At 29.4% G+C, this 22,671-nt stretch overlaps 1 protein-coding gene and 1 non-coding gene across 2 annotated transcripts; one reads left to right on the top strand and one right to left on the bottom strand.

The window, feature by feature from the left end:
* The first annotated feature begins 688 nt into the window (after positions 1 to 688).
* Positions 689 to 15,322, top strand: LOC128201358 (endochitinase-like). The gene is made up of 10 exons (XM_052898103.1): positions 689 to 751; positions 2,269 to 2,438; positions 4,734 to 4,899; positions 8,039 to 8,261; positions 8,740 to 8,863; positions 9,218 to 9,415; positions 11,482 to 11,778; positions 12,374 to 12,607; positions 13,500 to 13,577; positions 14,483 to 15,322. The coding sequence occupies exons 1-10, from the start codon at positions 694 to 696 to the stop codon at positions 14,603 to 14,605; spliced, it is 1,671 nt and encodes a 556-aa protein (XP_052754063.1). The 5' UTR covers positions 689 to 693; the 3' UTR covers positions 14,606 to 15,322.
* A 6,648-nt stretch (positions 15,323 to 21,970) lies between these two features.
* Trnap-agg (transfer RNA proline (anticodon AGG)) lies at positions 21,971 to 22,042 on the bottom strand. The gene has a single exon. It is a non-coding gene; the product is annotated as a tRNA-Pro (tRNA).
* Between the last annotated feature and the right edge of the window lie 629 nt (positions 22,043 to 22,671).

Genomic DNA, 22,671 nt, shown 5'->3' with positions numbered 1-22,671 from the left:
TTATCTTTTAAATTGTCTTAATGATTAGAATAAAAAATTATTCAGTTTTTTACAACATATTTTTAAAGATATAATAATATATATCATAATTTAAAAAGTAGGATAGAACTGGGTTCAATTAGAATGGATTGGTAGAAATTAAATATGTACGAGTACACAAGTAAATATTCATTATTCAATTTTGTTATTTTCCTAAATATAGCTCCGAACTGAATAGCAATATTAAAACAAATAATTTAATATTTTATAATTAATCACTAAAATATCAGACTTGAATACTATTATTGCATATTATACCTTGTTTAACTAATTTGATATTTTCTAATTGAAGTATAAAGTTATCAACAATTTATTTAATAAAGCTTTATATTTGAATAGTAATATATATTTTAATTTAATATTTACTTAATCTTTATTAATATTATAAATGTGAATGTGAGTTTGTTTGTTTGTTATGTAATAACGCTATAACGCTTAAATTATTTACTATGATTGGTATACACGTACTATATGGTATGGAGAAATACATAAGGTACTTTTTAACTCACGGACAGTAAAAAATATTCCGATTATGCGGATGAAATCGCCGGTAAAAGCTAGTATTTATATAAATATATTATTTAATAGTAATATAATTATCAATTCAATAAACAATATTACATACACTGCTTTTTAATTCATTGCAGGTTCAAAATGCGAACGTTACTTGTGACGTTGGCCATCTGCATTGCTCTCACAAACGCTGCTCAATGTAAGTAATTTATCACAACAACAAACTTATTAACAATACATTTACATTAAAACGTAGTAAAAAGTATAATAAAATGCAATTACATAAGAAGATAATTAATTTATGTTGTTTATTCTATTTTATGGTAAACTTAGTTACATTTATTCCACAATGTAAATTGAATATGCAGGGATTTACTTAATTGCTACCTCTGTTAATTCATTCAAAGAAGAATACGTTTTCTTAATGAATAAAATAATTCAAATATCAAAATTAATATTATTTTTTAGATCGTTATCATTAAATTCATCGTAATTCCTATTTGATGATACTTAAGAAACCAAGCTCTTGGTATATATACAAAAGTGCAACCTTGGTATGTATAAATGCACATATTTGACTTATACTTCTCATATTTGAGGAGGAATTCACCATGCTGGGCGTGTTGTTTGTTTTTTATTTGTTTGTTATGTAGTTTTATTTCAGATTTTTCCTTATTTTGCCCTAGTTTATTTTTTTAGTTACCTTTTACGACTTAATAATTTTATGATTATTGAATATATTACTTTGTTTAATAACATATTTTATTAATTATTTCATTTAATAATAGAATTAAACATTAACATTAAGGGTTATCACATTGTAATAATACCTATACAAATATAGAGAAAGGTCAATAACCAAATACATTTCCAAATGACAATCATTTACGTATTGTATGATACTATCTACTTTGTTTTTATTACTGTTATATTTTCCATTCCGCTAAAATAATGCTAATTTATACTACGACGGTATTTAATGATCAGCTAGTTGGTAATTCCTTTCTTGTTAGGTGCATATCGGAAGTGGCTAAGCCGATGATTAATTTCTTTAATTAACATATACTATTTGATTGTTTAATACCTCTCGAACTAAAAGTTTATTGGAATTTTATGAAAAAGTTACTTAATTATTATGCTTAAATACACGATGGGATTATAAAGTCATACATAGATAAAATAATCTTTATCTTCATTTAATAAACTAGACGTTCCCCGCTACATTGCTTACATGAATCAACGTATAAAAGTATCTTATGCGTTAAGTTAGGATATAACCCATTCTTGTATATGAGTTTCATATAAATCCGTTCAGTTATTTCATTACAAATTACTTATTTATGGAAACATGTCTAACGTTGCATTCATTCGAATGAAGTTGTCATTTAATAATATTATTATGGGTTCCTTTATTTTACTTGTAAATTCAGTAATCTGGTTTAAAGAGCAAGATAAGACAAAGATATTACTAGATTCTTTAGGAATATTACACGGGTCGACAATGTACCCTACAAGGGCAGATTTAAAGAATGATACAACAACTATTTACAAAATCTGTCAAAGGGGACAATTTTGCGACATCAGATTCAATTTGTTTTAATATTAATTTTTTAACAAATGACTTATATAATCGTGTAGGGAGTTATAAATAAAAATTGGTTACACTTGTTAAAAAAAATGTTCTTAAGTAATTTAAAATGCGTTGTTTTTTTACAGCGGATGGCAGAGCGCGCATAGTATGCTACTTCAGTAACTGGGCGGTGTACCGGCCAGGCGTTGGCCGGTACGGGATTGAGGATATTCCGGTTGATATGTGCACACACATTATATACTCATTCATTGGAGTCACCGAGAAGAGTAGCGAGGTGCTCATCATTGATCCTGAGGTGAGAATAGAAACACTTGTATCTATACTAATGACTCGCTTGGATTTCGCATAATTTTTCTGACAGTGAAAGGTAGCCCATGTTATTCGTTGATGTTGTAACTTTTTACAGGTGCAAAATTTTAAAAAATCGATTGTTTTTTGAGTTTATCTATTACGAACAAAAAATAAAAAAGTCCTTCTTTGTAATAATGTTCGTATAGAAAAATACGTAATAGATTCACACTTTAGTAGATATAGTAATATTACCAGTAAAGTATTATATTATTTGTGGTAACACTATGGATGTTGGTATAATAAACAGATATGAGTCATGTTGAAGGACGTAATTTGAATTCCGTTCTTCTGCAGTGAAAACACTAGATATTGAAATAAGTAGAATATTTGCTGGATCACGAATGCAGGTCTAAAAAGTAGGACATCAAAACAATAACGCTCGGCTAATATTTGCATTCGTATGCATAGAGATAGTGGGGTAATATGTTTATCGAGGCTGCATTGTCAGTTGAGTATCTCGAATATTCACCCTCATGTAAATTTACAGTGACTTGGTAGTTTGATTAAATATGCGAGTTACATTGTTTGAATTACTAACATAAATGTAACAAAGTTAAATAACGATCGATTTAATCGAATGGATTATAAAGTACGATAATTTAGAAGTTGCTTATTTTAGAGATTAAGCTTGAATCCTGAATTTGATATTATTATTATATCAGCCGTTAACTGTCCACTGTCCCTACCCATAAAGTAAGCTTTGCCAGTAGCTGCTACACACTGCGGCAACCGCAGCATTGGTAACCGCAGTTAGTCTTTGAAGATGTTTTAAGAGGGACGCTGTTGCTCATCCTTTGACCGTCAAATTCCCTTAGTTTCCTCTTATGACACCTAAGGGAAAGGAAGGGGTGACCTATTATATACCGAGACCTAAAGGCAACTTCGATGTACTCGTATTTAAATATTATACAAATAAATTGATCAGCGGGTCTACCATGAAATAAAATTCCGAAATGAAATTTCGTGTTTTTGTTTATACCAAAATCGGACCAATAAATGGAGTTTAACATTTCGTTCATCATACATCCTATCATAAAAGTCCAAAGGAACAATATTTTAACATTTTTATTATTTCCAAACGGCATGTACTCGTATTATGTAACTTTAACATCAAAATTGTGTTTCGTTTGGCTCCGAAATTTCGGAGCACATTTCATGGTAGGCCCTCCGGATGTGGCAAAATTAGGTATAATCGATAAATAATGTTAAACTATTATTTAAAAGTATTTTGAAATAAGAACGCGATAAGCAAAGCATATTAGAATCGTTCATAAAATATAGTTTTAATTTGTGCACTGATCAGGCAATAAATTTAGCACTGATAACTTTATCATTAGAAATGATTGTACTCACCTATATCGAAATACGTTTAGCTGTTAAAGAAGAATCTTATACTCGTATTTCTTTCTAAATCGATACTTTTTTTACTTTAAACTTTAAAATAAGGTGGCATATAGCAAAGATAATGAAGTGCAATGTCTTAACTTATTGTTAGGGATCATTGACCGGACATCGTTGGTCACAGACGTAAACTTAAAGTGAGAAACTTTACTAGGTACTCACGTTTTTTATGTTTTATTTTAGAAGACACGATGAATTATTTTTGTTATTGTCTGATTTACTTATCATATAGATAAGTCCATATTACTGGTTAGTTAATTAGAATTATTTTGTTTAATTCCTTTACAATGGTAAAGTATATTTAGAATACATCTAATATTACTTGGAATTTGCTATTATTTTATACTGAGAACCGATCTTGAGGTCCTATTGAACCTATAGAAATCAGTATTAATTGTGAACTGATCGGAATAAGAAAGTTTGACTGCATATTTTGTAATGCGAGTCTTCATCAACCGTAAGCTTATTTTAATAATTTCACTAAAAATTGATTTTTTAAAATAATTACTAACTTTAGCGTTATGAAGTTTCTGATAATGGAACGTATAAAATAATTTGCATAGTTAGATTTTAAATACTTTCTTCATAATATATCCTATTAAATTTCTAGATTTATAAGATTGATATATAGTAATTAATAGATTAATAATTTAAAAGGCTTACATAGTATATTCTGGGACGTCGATGTAAATAACTATTTATTTGGAATAATAAATACAAAAATATAATGGGAACAATTTTCAAAGATTATGCAGTTGCTCATATCTATCGTGATGGTCTTAAATATATAAATATTAGTGAAGTATTAAGTGTAAAAATATCCTTTTAATCTTTCCAGTTGGATGTAGATAACAACGGTTTCCGCAACTTCACGTCTCTTCGCTCATCTCATCCGAGCGTGAAGTTTATGGTAGCAGTTGGAGGCTGGGCAGAAGGTGGTTCCAAGTATTCACACATGGTCGCACAGAAGAGCTCCAGAATGGCATTTGTCAGAAGTATTGTTGGTGAGTAGAAAGTGCACTAACGACTCTTTGGTTCTTTTCCACTGGTCGTTTATCCGAAGGCTTAATGAGCTAGAAGGGATATTAAAAGTTACTGGTCAATTTGCTGTTCTGGTAGAGATTATACTCATAGTATATTTGTTATTTAAATTATATTGTGTCACTTTAGGTGTATTTTTCTAATAAAAAATAGCACGTTTTAAATAAAAAGTTGTTTATTGAGAGAAAATAAAAATTCCGTGAAATATTAAATAAATAATATATATCAAAAATAAGAATTTAATAGGCCTTATATTTAACATTTTGTTACATATTATATGTTTTTGTAGTAAGTATAATCAGAGTATAATGAACTATTTTTCATATAACTAAGTCGGTTCCTATCATTTTAAAATATTGTCATCTATGTTAGCCTTTACTTCTCAGGTTGATTATTCTATAAAACGTAATAGTGTTACATAATAACACTAACATTTACTTATCATAATTATGTATACGTCTTAATTATTTTAATACGGATTATGAAATAAGGGTAACAAAGGCAGCCGTCAGTGCGGGGACACTTAGTGAGTTATGCGGTCAGACATAATTTTTCCGCGTGTTGGCGGGAACAAAGATGCGGAAAATGTAATATAATTATGTAACAATTATTTAGATGAGAGTAACTGGGTAAAAAATTATTATATTTTTTTCAATAAAAATTTTAGATAAGAGATTAATTTAATATAGGTTTGATGATTCTTATAGCTTATACCTTTAGTAATTATCACATATGATTTATTAATACGTAAATACATGAATAATTAATAAGTATTATTGAGTATTGGATTAAAATTGTGCTCATTTTCAAGCAAATTTTTATATACAACTTAGTATTGCAAACAAGCTGACGGCCCATGCGATAGCTATGATACCCACCCTACGTTGCCATTTTTGACAACTCAGGTGTTATTCCTCTGTATACTGTAAATTCATTACCATATCTCACCTTTCAATCGAACTACAGTCATGCAAATACAACTGCTACACGGTAGAAACACGAGTGGGACAAAGGTGCCCAAACAAATGACTTTTGTACAAAGTCTCCCTCTGGTAAATTTGCTGAAATAAGTATTTTGGCATAAAAATAGTAGAAGTACTTTATAATAGGTATTTAGAAAATGCGATCTGACAGCAAGTAAAATCTTTATAAAATAATGTTACAAATATAGATATTAATACTAATATTTTGAAAAATATTGCATTTAAAATCATATAATATGTATAGGGCAAATAATATTATTGCATTATAATTTTTAAACAATGTCTGAATATAGACGTTGTTTAAATACATTTCAAGTGAAGATACAGGAAGAAAAAAGTTGTCGTTATATTTAAGTAAACCAATTACGATGCCACATTAGAGAATTATTTACAGCTCCCTTGTCCAATTTTCGTAAACAAGTCACATCTTACAAGGGAGTCTGCGCTGAATCTTAATGAACTTATTATCAACAAAACAGAAATAAGTATGATAATATGCTCTATTTAATCGACAATTTTGTTTGTGTCTCAATAAAAATAACAACAATATAATAAAATGTCGTAAGGGTTTCATGAAACGTTACAATAATACACTTGATGTGGTTTTCATTGTTATGACGTCAATTTTTTTTTGGGAAAGTTCATTTGTACGATGTAAATATGATAGCTTTAGATTAGTAAAGTGAAAAATGTTTATTATTAATACCCTAACCTTTTTTTTATTATGTTTAGATAATTGTTAATTACATTTAAATGATTAGATAGGTTCGAATGAAATTTAATTTGATTGAAGTTAGATTATATATGTAGGTTTACTGTAATAAGTCCTATTTTACTTTTATATAAAGACGAGGCGTATATAGGTGAGAGAGGTAAATGAGAAGGGAAATACGCTGACGTATGGAATCTCTGATGGGGTAAACAGTAGCAGTTGTATAATTGTCGTGGTATTATATCTATTAACTTTTGTTTATATATGTTTAAGTTATATATATATATATATATATATATATATATATATATATATATATATATATATATATATATATATATATATATATATATATATATATATATATATATATATATATATATATATTAAAATATATATATTTTCATGGAGCATAATATGAATTCACCTCTCAGATTAACGGTGTTCTCATAACCAGGAGTTAGTTGAAATTTTAAATTTACGCACCATCAGGGTTTAGGTTTCATTATTAGTTATAGTTAAATTCGAAGTAATTACGTCGAGTACTCATAGTTTCGCTAGTTTCGTAAATATTATCATAGAAAAAGTATAACAATCCCTATTAACTTTTTTATCTGTGTTATTACTAAATACTTATTGGTGTCTTGGCTTGGAAACAAGAATAATAAACACAATTTTACTACCAATTCTCATCTATAAGAATTGAGAAATATTTTGTACGAATATTTCTTTTCCTTTCTTTCGTTAGTAGAATTTTACTATTTTTATCACGACTATGTACTATTTATCACATCTTCTGGTGTAATAAAATTGTTATGCAACCCAAGGGAATGTGGTAAAAATAATATTTTTATTTCATTTAAGTTATATATCAAATAGTCTTCTTAATAGAGTTACTTCTTTTACAACTTTTTGGTTGCTATATAATACGCAAACACAAAAATATTGTCATTCTTAAGAACGAACGGTATAAATGAAATAAAAACTTCGGAGAAACATGGTGTACCTGAATTATGTTTAGTTTTTTGACATTTAATATTACAAGATACTCGTAGTTCGAGACGTATGTTATGTAAATAATACTAGAATCTTTTGAAAAATCTTCAGGGAAATTTTATATTTGTATATTTTTCGCTGTTTAATTTGTCTCGGCAAATAATTATAATATTCCCATGATATTAAGTAAGATTACCTAGTCGTCTAGATTAAATTATTCGTTCGTTATATTTAAATCGATAAAAAATTGGCAAATACGGTGTTAGTTTCGAACTATTTACTGCATTTATAAACCCCAATGCCATCTATCTTATAAAAAAACAAACTCTTCTGATTTATAGTAGGTATTAGGTAACATAGATAATATATAAAATAAATATTTATGTGAATGAGTTTATATTATTTTTTCAGATTTCCTAAAAAAATATGACTTCGACGGCCTGGACTTAGATTGGGAGTACCCTGGTGCAGCAGATCGTGGTGGTTCATTCTCCGATAAAGACCGGTTCTTATACTTGGTGCAAGAATTGAGAAGAGCCTTTATCAGAGCTGGCAAAGGCTGGGAGTTAACTGCTGCTGTACCGCTCGCTAACTTCAGATTGATGGAAGGATACCACGTGCCTGAACTTTGCCAGTGAGTTTAGATGTATTGATATTAACAATACCACATTCTATGCAATGTCTTTTGTAATACCATAATTTCATAAATAATAGAAACACTGATATCTGAACATTTTTTCTCACTTTTAAATTATTGTAAAAAAAAAAATAGTAATTTGAGTCATAAACGTGATTAAACAAAGACTGCGATCCCACATTTTAAAATTTAATTATTATATAATTAGATATTTGGAAATGTATTATTAATTTAAAATAAAAATGTTATTTAAATATGAAATATATTACGAAAATCTATAGATAGTTTAACTAGTTTACCAAATGTGTGGATTAAAAATAAATTCTTATATAATATGAATATTGCAATGCATGTGTCATGTGTAAAATTAATTTGGTTTGTAAAGATTTTCATCAGTAGGCTGGGGGAGAGTAAGCCAAAAATTTAAATCAACATGCAAATATAATAGTTATACTTAAAAATGTTACTATTACAGGGACCTAGACGCTATTCATGTAATGTCATACGATTTGCGTGGCAACTGGGCCGGCTTTGCCGATGTTCATTCCCCTTTATACAAGCGGCCACATGACCAGTGGGCCTATGAAAAACTCAATGTGGTAAGTTAAATCTGGAATGTAATAAGATAATTTTATCTTAATTTTAAGTTTTATTTAAAGTTAGTTAATTAACAGGTTATCTACCTGTTTACAACTACTTTACTAGTGGCCTTAATGTTAGGAATATATTCTATTATATCTACCTCCACGTAGCCCCCTGCCTTTCCTGAAAATCAACATTGTTAATTCCTAGCGAATTCGTTGTGATAGATCAACTGGTCTAACTTCATTCTCACCTATCATTTTACATTGGTACCTCGCCAGCTATTATTACACTTAAAAGTTTTGACCTTAAGGTAAGATGCACGAAATTTTTAATGAAAACTGATTTAATTATATTATTTGTTTACTCAGAATGACGGTCTTAAACTATGGGAGGACAAAGGCTGTCCCACTAATAAGTTGGTGGTTGGTATACCGTTTTATGGTCGATCCTTCACCCTGTCTTCGGGAAATAACAACTACAATCTGGGAACATACATTAACAAAGAAGCAGGTGGTGGCGATCCAGCCCCTTACACGAACGCTACTGGTTTCTGGGCTTATTATGAAGTAAGTATTCTGTTTTTATTGTTTGAACTTAAATATTTTTAATTTTATATAAAAAAAAAAACTTTCCTTTAATCATTACCAAATTAATATTAGAACTAAAACTGGAGTGTTATTATATGGATTAACTTATAAATTTTGAAAATAGCGCGTAAATACAAATAAATAAAATAAAAATAATGATTACAAATATTGTTATAAATATTAATTCACAAAAAAGACTCCAGTCTTGACAAAAATAGAATGCGTCTTACATGAAAGAGTAGCACAGTAAAGTACAGAGTTGGCAATGGTGTACCTTAAGCGTATAAAATATATACAAAAAAATCTGTTGAACTTAGAACTTCCGCTTTTTTAGAAATGAATATTAAAAGTGTGAATTTTTAAATACGTGACTCGTTTTAATAGGTAACTAAAAAGTTTATAGTAAAATATTCAAAGGTGTTATTCCACAGTGCCCTCCCAGTAGAGATAGGCTGATAAAGGTCGCACTTTCTACTGAAGTAGTTAAAAACATTTACCTTACATGTTCAATTATTTATTGAGATACAGATTAAACTTTTAATGGAGTGCAAATATAGGTTTCAATTTATATAATATCATTAAAATCCGTTCAACTATTTTCTTATGATGATATAACAAACGTCATTTCTAAAAAAGACTGGACCGATAGAAAGATACTATTCTTTCAGGACAGTACCTTTGTATGGGCCGAACTCTATATTTATTTCTCATCCTAGGCTAATTTTTACGATTTCAATATTCAAACTATCTCTGTATGTAATAGCTATGTATTATATTATATAGTGATATCAACCTTGATTAATTATAAGAAATGCGCCTAATTCTAAGAGATTTTACCTATTTTTATCTTAAAGAAAGGACGCGTACAAACGCACGGCCTAAATAGTCCGAGCACAATAAAATACTTAAAATGGTTTGCTATATGGCGCATTTTATAATAGTACACGAATTGCACAATAGTAATCTTTGTCTTCGGATAAAATGTCCATCGTGCGTTTTTATTTGACATCATATCATTGAGGGAGGTATAAATTGATAGATCTTTTAGACAGTAGATCCCATGGTATTCGGTGTAATATTCCCTGGAGAAGAAGTATAATGGCAATATGCTTAGACAGCCTCTAATTGGCTGGTTCCTGTCTACAGCATTGATATTGACGAAGGGTGACAGCGGTACGGAACCCGCTAGTATAATGATAGCCAATAAATAAGTTCCGGTTATCTAAAACGAATGTACTGGAAAGAGCTGCTAGTAATGATGGGCATTAAAACTCGTCTGAAGAATATGGAAACGATTTGGTTGAGTTTCATCTAAACTGTAGAAACTGCTACTTCAATGGGCTCTGGGATAATAGAATGTAATAGATAACATTTTCTTATTTATTAATACACCTAATGACGTCATTTTTCACGCTTAAGTATTTACTCCGAATCAGGAATTCAGTTGAAACACAATGACAAAAACAATTTAAGGATATGAGTTTTGTTATAATATTTATTAGATAGGTATTGAAATTAATTATCAGATTGTTTTCCATTTCAAGTTGTATGTATAATATTTTGATTAAATAAGTAATCATAAGTACTTTAGGTCGGTCACCAGAGGGAGACTTTGTACAAAAGTCGATTGCTTGGGTACCTCTGTCCCATTCGTGTTTCTATCGTGAAGCAGTTGTGTTTGCATGGCTGTGTTTCGGTTTGAAGGGTGGGATATGGCGTGAATTTACAGGGTACAGAGAATAACATCTGAGTCCTCAGGAATGGCAACGCATGAGGGGTATCATGGGCGAAACAGTATACTCTGTTATGTCCATAGTACTGCTCATGTCTATAGGCGACGGTTACCACTTTCCATTAGGTGGCCCGTCAGCTTGTTTGTCATTCTTAGTTGTATAAAAAAATTATATACGGTATAAAGTAATACAATAATTAATTATTTATATATATCAAGACATAGTTATAGGCTTCAATAATACAATTTGGTATAATAGTATATCATAGTTATAGAAAAAGTAAATCTATTTGAAACTTTATTATTATTTTAGATTTGCACTGAAGTCGATAAGGAGGAATCGGGCTGGACTAAGAAATGGGATGAACACGGAAAATGTCCCTATGCCTACAAAGGCACCCAGTGGGTTGGTTACGAAGATCCCCGCAGTGTGGAAATCAAGATGAACTGGATTAAAGAAAAGGGTTACTTGGGTGCTATGACCTGGGCTATTGATATGGATGACTTCCAAGGGTTGTGTGGCGAAAAGAATCCTTTAATAAAGTTACTTCATAAGCACATGAGTTCATATACTGTACCACCGCCACGTACGGGAAATACTACTCCTACAGTAAGTATACATTTTTATTTTATTGTAATTTTGGGACAGTTCTCTAATATTAGGATCAAAAATATTTTTTATTAACATTTTTGATGCAAGTAGTATTTAACATTCTTAATGATAGAGCAAGAAAATACCGACTATAACTTTTATAAAATTAGTATTTAGCACAGCAGGAAGATTTTTCAATTAAAAGAACAGTTATCAAAATTGGTTTACAATTGGAGTAAATAATATTGAATGATATAGGTGTACACATATAATTTACAATTTTGCTCCATAAAAATTAAAGGTTTCATTAATAAAGTTTATTAATTGCAAAAACAAAATATAAATTGCAAAAAATATCAAATATACCCGTTACTTAACACAGTCTTCTTTTAAAATAACTAAAAAAAAAATGTTGATTAATTTCTTCATAATTGTATTATTATATCTGAAAAGCATGGCTGCAGAAGAATATCTACTTCGCAAATTACACTCAGCGTCGTGACATAACAAAGATAGATGGGGTAAAGTCATGTAAAACTGTAGCGATGAGATGTAAGCAATAAATCGTTCTGATAAATGGCAATCTCGTTATTCATGGAGATATTATCTTTAGCCGGATTGGGCGAAGCCGCCGTCGACGCCGTCCGACCCCTCGGAAGGGGAGCCGATTCCCACTACAACTACATCGAGACCGAGTACTACGGCCAGACCGGCTACGACTACTAGGCCGTCTATAACTACTAGGCCTACTATTGCTGCTAAGCCGACTACTACTTCGACTACGCAGTCACCTACGACATCTACGGCAGCATCTACTAGCACTGATATTGATATTGAGCAGCCTGTGGTAATTTCATTTTAATTTGTATTGTAGAATCAAATATATTCACTAATATTATAAAAATCAAAGTGAGTTAGCTTTCCCAATCACTATACGTACTATATCTAATGGCGGATAGGCTATATTTTCTATCTCGGTTAGTGAACCTATTCCAATCACGCGGATAAAGTCTTAGGTAAAAACTACTAATAATCTATATCGAGTAGGTACATCAAATCGAGTTAATAATAATAATGTGACATATAATTATAACAATAGTTTGGTCCATAAGCTAGGATACCATAATGCGCAGCTTTTTATCGCGTATAGCACAAGTAATATTTAAAAAAACCTTGTATTATGAGAAACCAGGTTACAAACATGTGGGGGTACAATCCACAACATTTAGACTCGAATCAATTCAAAAAATCCATTTCCTAATTTGGCCCGATCGGGAATTAAATCCGGAACCGCATTTATGCAAAGCAACGTACTTATCACTGCGCCACGGAGATTGTCGAGTCAAAATCAACTGAATGTTAGATGTAGGTCAATCTTACTGCGTTTCCTGTCATATATTTATTTTTTGCACGCAATAAAATATGTATACAGAGCGGACTTAATGTGTGATGGCATTCTGTACATATAACATGAAGTAATAAATATTCTGTTACATTCATGTCATTGAACAAGATTATTAATCTTTTGTACAGTATTATATTTACATATTATAAATACACCACTTACTCATGTTTATCAGATTTTTCTTTTGGTTTAACCGTGTTCATCATTTCGTCTGCATACTAAGACATATTGATTAATTAAGATAAAAAAGTAATTACGACTTTCAAACATTCGAATACTAATTAAAACACCGATGGTATATAAATTAGGTGAATAATTGTGATTGTTTTAACAGGAGAACGAGATCGACTCTCCTGACGATGTATGCACATCTCAACAAGACTATGTCGCTGACAAGAAACACTGCGATAAGGTAATTGTAACTTTCATATCAGCTCTTAACTGTCCACTGCTGAACATAAGCCTTCCCCATCAGGGAAGTTTTGCTAGTAGTTGCCACGTTTGGCAGGCGGATTGGCAACTGCAGTTAGGCTTTTAGAAATGTTTTGTGAGGATCGCCGCTATCCATCCATCGATCATTTATTTCTTCTAGTTGCCTCTTACGACATCCATGGGAAAGGAAGGGATGGCCTATTTTATGTCAGTTTATTTTTCATCTTATATAATTATAACTTTACATAAGATGAAATACAAACAATTATATAGTAATTTCTTGCAAAATGATAAAAAAAATAAGCCTTCCGTTTGATAGCTATGTTTGTTCATAGGAAAGTTATAATAGATACTCCTTTGGGAAAAATATTTGGTTTCATGGTAAAAACCTTCATTAAAATGATGTTAATGATGTTATATTACGAAGCAAAGGCAACATAATATATTTTTCTTATGTTTTATGTCTAGGTGGCGGTTGCCATTATTTATCACATGAGTTATTGCTTTATTTGCTATTTAATCATCAAAAAAAAAACGCTGTATGTGTCCCGGCATAGAATGGGCCACCCTTTACTTTTTCGTAGGTGTCGTAAGAGGCGACTAAGAGAGGACGAGGGATGAACAGTAGCCTCCCTTTTACAATATCTCTAAAACCTTAACCGCGCGCATCAAACTGCCTAGCGTGGCAACTGCTGGCAAAACTCCCCTTATGGGGAAGGTTTATGTCCAGCAATGGACAATCAACGGCTGAAATAATAAAAAAAATTAAACACTCTCTTAGTAGATAGTGTATTATAATTGGGCTATGTCGACTTTTACTATTACATACATAGTAAGTAAAAAGTGTCCAACATTTAATTTTGACATATATATTTTTTTCCACAGTATTGGCGCTGCGTGAATGGAGAGCCTGTCCAGTTTACATGCCTTCCCGGGACCGTTTTCAATTCGAAACTCAATGTCTGCGATTGGCCTGACAATGCTAAACGCCTCGATTGCCCACCGTAAACTTAATTGTATAATTAATATTATAATTGTAATTTCACGTGAATAGGAATCTTTAATTGTTACGTGTTTGTTTGTAGTTGTCAGAATTGTTTCTGTAAATGATTTACAATTGTGACAACATTTTTTTAATTAAATGAAATAATATTGTCGTGTTTTGTTCCCTTCGTAACATAATACGCTAATGTTATATATAATAGAAAATACTAGTTAAAATAGATTAGTGCAGTGGTTTTTTTTTTTCAGTGACAAAAATCAAAATGTAGTTCAAATATAGTTCGTGATAATTATTATCAGATAGAAGTTTTGTTATATAAATACTCATAGTGTAAAATGATAAAAAACATGTAGACTAAATAATTATGAACATTAAGAATTAATATGTAAAATTGGTCGTTGTCGAAGACTGTTAGTGATTAATCGTATCGTTTTTAGTAGATTACAGTTTATAAAAATGTTTCGTTTAAAAAGCTCCTGTATATTATTATGCGATAAGTTAACGCAGAAAACATAATATTATTAATTTCTTGGATAATTTGTTACAAGCTGGCGTGGCTATCGTGGCAGCCAATTACACGGTTCTCGACTTCAACGGAATTTAAATGAAATTTTCAGAACTCCTGAGGAGTGGTCTCGTCTCTAACTAGGTTATTTTATGTTAATTAATTTATTTCTAACAATAATTGATACGTAATAAATATCGTTAGCAAATTAAAACAATGTTTTTTTATTGCCTATTTTCTTAAATTAAATCTGTGAAGGAAAATTAAAATATTTAACATGATCTGTTTGTTTAAGCTATTGTGTTAGTAACAAATTAAAATACTTAAGATATTATTCTATGAAAAAAAAATTGCGACTTCAATCGTAATAGAATTAGTAGGTAATCTGAAAGGGTATATCCTATCCTATCCTGCATATACATTATTGTATTTAAAGCAAAAGGTTGAAATGGCTTATAATACACTGCATTTTTTAGTGCACAGAAACATAAAGAAATTATAAATTTGAAAGCGAATTAGTTGTTTTCTTTAGGCGCTTCAACGACATGACCAATAGTTATGAAATTTGGTACCTATTCAGGTAATGTATGAGATGAAGATAAACGTAGACTACTTTTTGCCTTGTCAATAGACGTTATCTTGATCATGCAAACGAAGTTGCAGGCAAATCAGCAGTCAGTCTATCATTTTTAGCATTACTTACCAGAGGGAGACTTTGTACAAAAGTCGATTGCTTGGGTACCTCTGTCTCATTCGTGTTTCTACCGTGAAGCAGTTGTGTTTGCATGGCTGTGTTTCGGTTTGAAGGGTGGGATATGGCGTGAATTTACTGGGTACAGAGGAATAATACCTGAGTCCTCAGGAATGTCAATGCATGGGGGATATCATGGGCGAAACAGTATTCTCTGTTATGTTTATGATACTGCTCATGTCTATAGGCGACGGTTACCACTTTCCATCAGGTGGGTCGTCAGCTTGTTTGCTATTCTAAGTTGTATAAAAAAATCTTAGTATAAAAAAACTATCATTATTAACTACATTTTTTTTTCCAATTTAAAATATAACTTGAGTCTAGGGCATAATTAAATTAGAAAGAAATTTTACATCATCATTGTAAGCGAATAATTTACATATCTAAATAGAAAAGGGCAGATAAAACATCATTTAAAAAGTGTGAGTAGATTTAGAAATAAGAACAGACAGGTTGATACTTTTAAATAACAATGAGTCTGACACCTGACACTTAACTAGTGAAACAAAAACGACTTTTTTATAAATTCAATAAAATATCTATAGGCATACGATAGACATGAATGAAAATGAATCATCTTCTAGCACTTAGATTTTATATGTAGATATAACCCCTTTAGGATGCCTACATAACTACATTATATATAAATCGATATATATAGGTTACTGGTCTGCGAAGTTTATTTGTAATTTGTATTTTATTGTATCATGTTACATTTTCAAACTACTGTTTATTGCAACCGATATTTATGCACAAACACTAAATTAGCACTTTTAAACACCTCTTCGATTAACCAGCGGTTAACCACATATCGTCATCATCATCATATCAGTCGTCGATTGTCAACTGCTGAACATAAGCCTTCCACATAAAGCGGGTTATGCCAGTAGCTACCACGCTTGGTAGGCTTTTGTTGATATTTTAGAAGGGATGCAACTCCCCATCCTATGACCATTATGTTACCTTTGTCTACCTGTATACTAAATTTCATAGGATTAATTAACAAACACACACACACACACACACACACACACACACACACACAAAATATATCTATATATATATATATATATATATATATATATATATATATATATATATATGCTACAAATATAGAAAAAAGTCATATAACCTAGGTAATTTTTATCCTAATTTTCTATTTTTTTTATATATATAGTCACGTGAATTTCTATATATATATATAATGAAACACAAAATTTAAAAAATATCGCTCAGAATCTGTATTTTTAGATTATCTGTACATATGTGTGAAGATATTATTGATTTGAATGAAGAGAGATATCGTTTTTAAACGCAATAAAATTATATTTGTCAATTTTGATAGATGACAATTAGTTATATATTAGATGGACATTAGAATAATAATCAAAATTATAGTTTAATACTGATGTTTTCTATTTAGTAATAAAGGAATATTGGAAAAAATATTTAATAATAAATATATATACGAAAATAAAAACTAAAATAATATTTACGTACTGTTATAAAATTTTTTTGATGATGGAACTGAACCTAGTAAAAACCTTCCTTTGCGTAATGTTATTATAAATATAATATGCATTTAGAATATTAAAAATAGTATTTCATATTCAGATAAAACAGGAAAATTATATTAACACAGCTTTTAAAATAATAAACGTGAAGAAATTTTGGCCGTGATAAAAAGAGCATATGTCCTTCTCCATCCTATATAATTAATACCTTAAAAATTTCATAGTGATTAATTAAACCTTTCAATAATGAAGAGATAAAAAATAAGCAAAGAAATAAACTCACCTTAACGTTCATAATATTTTTATATTTAATCAAAATCGATACAAATATAGAAAAAAGTCTTAGTAAAAAGGTGAACCTGAAATTATATTTTTCTTTATATTATGTCAGTGAATTTTATATATATATATAATAGACAGACTTTATTGATATCGCTCAGCATCTGTATTATTAGATTATCTGTACATATGTGTTGGTTTATTGATTTGAATGAAGAGAGATATCGTAATATAAAAGCAATAAAATTATATTACATGCGCCATGTGTGATGACAATTAGTTAAATTAGATCTACTTTAAGATAATACAAATTATAGTTTAATACTGAGATTTCTATTTAGTTCACATGATCCGTTAACAATTGAATTAAAAATTGAAAATAAAATAAAATAATATTAACGTACTGTATATAAAATTTTATTGTTGATGTGCAAAGTATTGTTACAAACTAGCCCGTTTAATGTTATCTAAATAGTTACATCTTGTAAAAAATAAGAATAGTATTTTATATGTAAGTTTAGATAAAAAAAAAGTTAAACACAGGGAAAATAATAAATGAAAAATGTTCCCGCGAGATAAAGAGAATGTCATTTGACTTATTAGGTCAATTTAAAAATTTATATTTAACCCTTGAATAAAAAAATATATTTTTACGAGGAAACTGTAGTGTTATCTCATGGGATAGTGGAAAATATTTTTATATTTAACTCAGTTTGAAAATTTAGCAATTACTTAGATATTGGTTTTTTTTTTAATAAACTTATCCGTGTTTTTCAATGTCCTTTTTAAATTCTCTGTCTTATCTGTGAATACAATTTTTACTTTAGAATCATGTTTTAACAGTTTTACGTACCTACATTCTGAGAGTGGAAAAAAATAATAGCCGAGCTTCACTTTACTCGTGGATATTTGTTATTAGGTTAATAAATTGTAAAAACTAAATTGAAAAACTAATGAATCTTGAATTTATTCAGCAACCTAACGTCAATAGAAAATTAAGGGCTTATTCAAGACTAAGTCATAAAAGTACGCTGTATATATAATTTTATTAGTTTCTACTTAATTCTTTAAGTATTGTCAAAACCATTTATATTTACTGCAACTTTAATTGGCTCTGAAAATGTTTGTATTAATTATATTGGAGGTTTTTAAAAAAAATAATTTACTGATAGAATTCCATTTATAATTTGTATTTGGAGTCTATTCACCATAGTGTTTATTTGACTTTCGGATACAAGTAAATATAAGTATATTTATTGAGAGTAAAAAAATATATTTTTAATACAAGTTGTAGGTATTATATTCTACAGAGTAGGGTTTATAGCAGATAATATCTTACCCTTCGCACTTAAGACGACTAATATCTTGGTAAAGAATATTTTAAATATTCGCAGATCAGAAAATAGGTAGAGACCAGATTTTTCTTTCACTGTATTATCATAATAATAGGCATATAAATTATACAATACTGCGATTTTCATTCAAGCTTGGAGATTATGGGTACTCTCGCTTATTGGAGGGTTAAGTTTGTCTCATAGCGAATATATACTGGTGAAATCAAAGTTATTGGGAAAAGGGATTGTTAGTAATGGGTATGTTAGTTCCCATTAAGCCAAGGTTACTATTTCATAGCGAATTCAGCTCGATGGGATAACTTGCTTGACGTCATCTTCATTGTTCCACACTCCATTGGTGTCCTGCTATTATATGCCATGAGCATAGACGGGTGAATTATTCCGTCTTCTTTTGTAACCAAAAATTAAAGCCATTGGCACTATTTTATTATATTAAAGTTGTTAATCATATTTTTCAAAATAATTAAATTATTTCCCACAAAAAGAAAACAGATTTTAATTTTAACATTATCAGTTACTTTTAATCTAAAAGTTAAACTACTTAACTGATTTTGATAAAATTTCTGTAGTACTAATCTGTAGGTACTTGTACGAGTACATGTCCATCAGTTAAAAAGAAAAGATTTTTCCATATCAGTTTAGAAATGACGGAGTTATGTGGTAATAAAACGTTAAAAAAAAAATACAAACGAATTGCGAACCTCCTTTTTTTGAGGTTGGATGATGAATACCATACTCCTTGGCAGTAACTCCTTTTTATACTGGTCAACATTTTTAAATTTAGATGGTATGTCTGTAGACAGTTTTCATTCTACGTGAAAGATGTGCATTTTAACTTTGGAGGTTTATATTTTATGTTCACTTTTATGTACTCCATCGGGTCATGGAGCTTATCTTTTTATAAATAAAACACCCTCACCTTTTTTAGGGTCCATTATTAAAAATATTCTAATAGAAGGCCGCAGATATTACTTGCAGTGAATAAGTAGCAACCATAAACGCTTCCTAAATAAAGTACTCAATTTTTGTTTACGAGAAAAGATACGATGTTTTGAGTGTTTTTTTTTTCCAATCATTTAGATTCTTTCGATTACAATGTTTTCCGTATTAGTAGTATTTTAGTATTACGGTTCAATATATTTGACCTTTGATTAGCTATTTATTTAAAGATTCTTCGTATATTCAACCCTTATTTTCAAATATATATATAAAACCCTTATTTTCAAATAGTTTTAAGTAACTTTCAAATTGAGGTAGTTCTGAATTCGCATACATTTTTTTTATTATTATGATTATGTTTATGATTTATAAACATATATATTTATATTATTTTTGGAGTCGATTGAGTTTTACTTCTATATTAATTTAGTATTATTGAAACTGTATTTATTATTTCCAGAATAAAATTTTGCTTGTTGCTTAATATTATTATTTTAACATCTGTTGGTCTTTTTAAGACCCCTTATTTTATTTTTTCTTAAATATCTTCCATGTATGAATATTGTATAGTTATAATTTTATTATATTATTAGGTTATAAGATTAAGGTGGGCCTAATGGGTAATAATGGATAAAATGGCCTTGTCATTAAAAATATAACTTATATCTCAAAATAACATTTAAGATTATATTACTTTTTGATGACGTCAAAATAGCCTTATAAAGAAACAAATCAACTCTGAAGTAGCGTGCTGTTAATTAACAGAAGTTAGAAACAATTTTAAAAATTCTTTCGTAAAATTTTCCAGAAGGATTAGTTACTAATAATTATGTAAGACTAATTATGTCCCGCGGTATTGAATTTGAATTGGGATAAAAAATGGTACATTATGCCGATTTAGGATATCAGTTTTTGTATCGAACTAAGTCTGTAAGTGAGAAAAAATCTCCATTTTTTTTTTATTTGCATATATATGGTATTGAACTTTCAGTTAGTTTTTGTCCCGTCGTTTGTATATATAAAAGTCCATTTAAAATTATTGTTTTATAATATAGATGACAATAATACTATATTTTTTTTTTGTACAGTTTCATAAAGCTCATGATTCTACAATATACAGACAAATAATCATAATGAAATTTAAGGGATTTTTAGCACCTGATCCTAAAAATCAAAGTCTACAATATAAAAATTATTAATTGGTATTATAAACATTGATCATTTATATACTAGTGGCTTGTACCGGCTTTGTACGTTTTTTTTCAAAATTAATATATAGCTGACGTCATTCACTGATAAACTAGCTTTCCACAGGTGAAATAAAATTTAAAAATATGTTAAGTCGTTTTTGAGTTTATTTTTTACAAAAATACATACAAAAATAAAATCTTTTCTCTTTATAATATAAGTTTAGATTTAGTTATATAACAATGTAAGAATTAGAGTTTTTCAACTTCTATAGAGCAATGCCAGTGCTGTCATCCCCAAGGACCAATATTAAGTCAATTAAATTTCTGTAACTTTGTATTTGTAATTGAGTGCGTGCTTGCAAATTGTAGCTTTGTTTCAAAGTAGATTTTAAAACGGTCTATTCCCTTGATAGTTTTATCTATTAGGGTTTTCAGTAATGGTTTGTATGTAAAATATTTAGTTTAATTGTATATACAATTTGACATAAATATATATAACTATTAGTGCTATATCACGCCAATTATACGATAAAACATGCCCTATAATTTGTAATTAAAATATATTGTGATATTATTGTACAGAAAACATAAAAAAGGCACGGTATCGATACGCAATGTCCTATTTAAAATTCCAAATTATCTTTTTAGGTTCCTATCTGAATTTAATTTGTCATTACAGAATAAAAAGCATGATAAAAACTGTTAATGGACTGCCTCATCATTATAATCATTTATACGACGAGATTGTTATGTAATAACTATTTATTTTATAAATACAAAAGTATTAGAAATTAAGAAAAGTTTGGGGAAGTATAAATAAATAAAAAAAAACAAATTGGGCTCGTCCGGGATTTGAACCCGGGACCTCTCGCACCCTAAGCGAGAATCATACCACTAGACCAATGAGCCATTTCTTAGAAGGTCCGAATTTAACAGTTGTTATATTAATAATATGCATTAGTAAGTGAAAGGCATAGACATAACGTTACATATCTACATTCAAATTAAAAGGAATAAACAGAATAAAATTAACCGTTTTTATAAAACATCTGATTTTTTTTAGGCAAGAATACATAGGTACCTTTTTTTTTTTTAAAAAATGTGTATACCGTTTTTTTATACAACTTAGAATGGCAAACAAGCTGACGGCCCACCTGATGGAAAGTGGTAACCGTCGCTTATAGACTTTACAAATTTTTCGCCCATGATACCTGTACATGACCATAGTTACTTTAAAATTTTCATTGATCTAATTATTTTTAGAAATATCGCTTAAATTATAAATATCATCTGCATAGTAACTAGTATAAGCTGTATCAAAAGGAAGTAATGAAATTGTAAATAATCGAACAATTGGTCTAAGTCGAAAATAATAAGTACAAGTAGATATAGTCTGCTCATGTACATTTGTAATACACATCAAAAGTTGATTAAGCGATAGAATGTATCGATTCATTACTAATCCCATTTAGAGACATTGTCTGTGATAATTTTAACAATAGATGATTACATTTTCACTAGTTTCTATTAACAGATTA

The sequence above is a fragment of the Galleria mellonella genome, unplaced genomic scaffold (genome assembly GCF_026898425.1).
Source record: "Galleria mellonella isolate WM207_F2 unplaced genomic scaffold, CSIRO_AGI_GalMel_v1 utg40, whole genome shotgun sequence".
Lineage (NCBI taxonomy): Eukaryota > Metazoa > Arthropoda > Insecta > Lepidoptera > Pyralidae > Galleria > Galleria mellonella.
This window is presented reverse-complemented; position numbering and strand designations above follow the sequence as displayed.